Source organism: Salvelinus sp. IW2-2015, unplaced genomic scaffold, assembly GCF_002910315.2.
Source record: "Salvelinus sp. IW2-2015 unplaced genomic scaffold, ASM291031v2 Un_scaffold5807, whole genome shotgun sequence".
Taxonomy (NCBI): Eukaryota; Metazoa; Chordata; class Actinopteri; order Salmoniformes; family Salmonidae; genus Salvelinus; species Salvelinus sp. IW2-2015.
This window is the reverse complement of record NW_019947072.1, coordinates 21927-25179: the sequence shown is the minus strand read 5'-3', so window position 1 is coordinate 25179 and position 3253 is coordinate 21927. Positions and strand designations below refer to the sequence as shown.

The window sequence follows — 3253 nt, the reverse complement described above, 5'->3', positions numbered from 1 at the left end:
TCAAGACACATAATATTGACTTGATATTAATGTCATAATGGAGGTTATGTCATAATGGAGGTTATGTCATAATGGAGGTTATGTCATAATGGAGGACAGTGGGCTGTACTATGACCTCATAGGAGTACCAGGCCTACTACTAGCATCGTTTACCTGGAACTTGTCTTTGCTGTAGGTCCTCTCCTTGTCCCGCCGTAGGGCAGTGCTCATCAGGTCATCAAAGCACGAGTTCCAGAAGTTAGACATGAGGTCATGACTCTTCCCAAACTGATCCAGTTCATACTGCTCCATGGTGGGCTGCACCTACACATTACATGCACACATTACATACACACATTATATACAGTAATGTTACACACTACCTACACACATTATATACAGTAATGTTACATACTACCTATACAGTAATGTTATATGCTACCTATACATTATATAGAGTAATGTTATATACTACCTATTCATTATATACAGTAATGTTATATGCTACCTATTCATTATATACAGTAATGTTATATACTACCTACACATTATATACAGTAATGTTATATACTACCTACACATTATATACAGTAATGTTATATACTACCTATTCATTATATACTGTAATGTTATATACTAACGATACATTATATACTGTAATGTTATATACTACCTATTCATTATATACTGTAATGTTATATACTATCTATTCATTATATACAGTCATGTTATATACTACCTATTCATTATATACTGTAATGTTATATACTACATATCACATTGGTAAAGGTCCTAAAGGTAATGGACATACGCTGATAAACGGGCACAGACACACAGACAAACTGTTGCTCAAGAGACTGGGAAAGAGGGATACCTAGTCAGTTGTACAACTGAATGCATTCAACTGAAATGTGTCTTCTGCATTTAACCCAACCCCTCTGACTCAGACTGGGAGCAAAGGTCAAAACTGGGCTCTACTGCCAGATCTATGACATGTTCTATTTACAAGATATCTAAACAAAACAGATTTGTGATTATACACTGTCACACACATTTATAATAAACCCTCAGCTGAACCAAGTGGGTAGACGTCTGTTTGGCTTCATATCCTCAAACCTCTTGGTCTGCTAGGTGTCTTCTCTTCCATTAAATTCACACGGTAAATACAAGGAAAGCTTTCCGATTCTGTTCTCATTTCTAAACTGGGAGAGAAGCCACTCTCCTGGAGAAAATCCTGGCCTTCCATCCACGTACCTCCAGTGTGTAGACTATGAGGTAAATAATGAGAGGAGGACGAGAGAACACTGAACAGACAGATTATCTGTCCCTGGTTTAGTTTTCACTCTGAGGCAGAAAGGAGGATGTTACATCAGCCGGTCTAGAAATACTAGACAGAGAGAAGAGACAAACGTCAACACCGTATTTAGTAGTAGAACCTACGGACTCAGTTCGTCTTCTGAACTAAANCTTCTCTTCCATTAAATTCACACGGTAAATACAAGGAAAGCTTTCCGATTCTGTTCTCATTTCTAAACTGGGAGAGAAGCCACTCTCCTGGAGAAAATCCTGGCCTTCCATCCACGTACCTCCAGTGTGTAGACTATGAGGTAAATAATGAGAGGAGGACGAGAGAACACTGAACAGACAGATTATCTGTCCCTGGTTTAGTTTTCACTCTGAGGCAGAAAGGAGGATGTTACATCAGCCGGTCTAGAAATACTAGACAGAGAGAAGAGACAAACGTCAACACCGTATTTAGTAGTAGAACCTACGGACTCAGTTCGTCTTCTGAACTAAAGAGAGAAGAGACAAACGTCAACACCGTATTTAGTAGTAGAACCTACGGACTCAGTTTGTCTTCTGAACTAAAGAAGAGAAGAGATTGTTTTTAGCCTGTCCAGGAACTACCAAGGGACGACTGAGGAAAATGAGCTGTCCAGCTAAAATGAGCTGTCCAACATACTTGACTGTACGTTTGTTTATCCCATGTGTAACTCTGTGTTGTTGTTTGTGTCGCACTGCTTTGCCTTATCTTGGCCAGGTCGCAGTTGTAAATGAGAACTTTTTCTCAACTGGCCTACCCGGTTAAATAGAGGTTAAATAAAACACTTTTTTTAATAGTTTCTTTTATAAATACGACACTGTCTGAGATGTTGACTATAATGCATTGTCCATGGCCTGTGTGGTCCAGCCGTTACAGCACACATGTATACCAGAGTCGGCATGGGTTTGAATCCGTCCCACTGCTCTTTGACTCACCCTTTCCTGTCTTTCAAACTGTTTACTATCGCTTTCAATAAAAAAAGCAAAAACATTTAAGAAAGTAGTGGGACTGACCCACTCCTTAAAAAAATAAATGTATTATTAGTTGTCCGTGTGAAATAAATCACGTTCCAAATAGCTTCAATGGGGCAGAAGGCTGTGTGATGTTGTGATTCTGGATGGTCAGATAGCAACAATGGGGCAGAAGGCTGTGTGATGTTGTGATTCTGGATGGTCAAGACTATTTCTTTGGGAACCGTGATTTATTTCACACGGACAACTAATAATACATTTATTTTTTTAAGGAGTGGGTCAGTCCCACTACTTTCTAAATGTTTTTGCTTTTTTTATTGAAAGCGATAGTAAACAGTTTGAAAGACAGGAAAGGGTGAGTCAAAGAGCAGTGGGACGGATTCAAACCCATGCCGACTCTGGTATACATGTGTGCTGTAACGGCTGGACCACACAGGCCATGGACAATGCATTATAGTCAACATCTCAGACAGTGTCGTATTTATAAAAGAAACTATTAAAAAAAGTGTTTATTTAACCTCTATTTAACCGGGTAGGCCAGTTGAGAAAAAGTTCTCATTTACAACTGCGACCTGGCCAAGATAAGGCAAAGCAGTGCGACACAAACAACAACACAGAGTTACACATGGGATAAACAAACGTACAGTCAAGTATGTTGGACAGCTCATTTTAGCTGGACAGCTCATTTTCCTCAGCGTCCCTTGGTAGTTCCTGGACAGGCTAAAAACAATCTCTTCTCTTCTTTAGTTCAGAAGACAAACTGAGTCCGTAGGTTCTACTACTAAATACGGTGTTGACGTTTGTCTCTTCTCTCTTTAGTTCAGAAGACGAACTGAGTCCGTAGGTTCTCACTACTAAATACGGTGTTGACGTTTGTCTCTTCTCTCTGTCTAGTATTTCTAGACCGGCTGATGTAACATCCTCCTTTCTGCCTCAGAGTGAAAACTAAACAGGGACAGATAATCTGTCTGTTCAGTAG

At 39.5% G+C, this 3253-nt stretch overlaps 1 protein-coding gene across 1 annotated transcript in view; it reads right to left on the bottom strand.

Annotated features, from left to right (window-relative positions):
- Window positions 1–39: 39 nt before the first annotated feature.
- LOC112078530 (neurobeachin-like protein 2) overlaps window positions 40–3253 on the bottom strand; it is a 22497-nt gene continuing 19283 nt past the window's right edge. The window contains exon 6 of the mRNA XM_070442071.1: window positions 40–303. Within this exon, the coding sequence (XP_070298172.1) occupies window positions 109–303 (195 nt within the window). The 3' untranslated portion in view covers window positions 40–108. The remainder of the gene's footprint in view (window positions 304–3253) is intronic.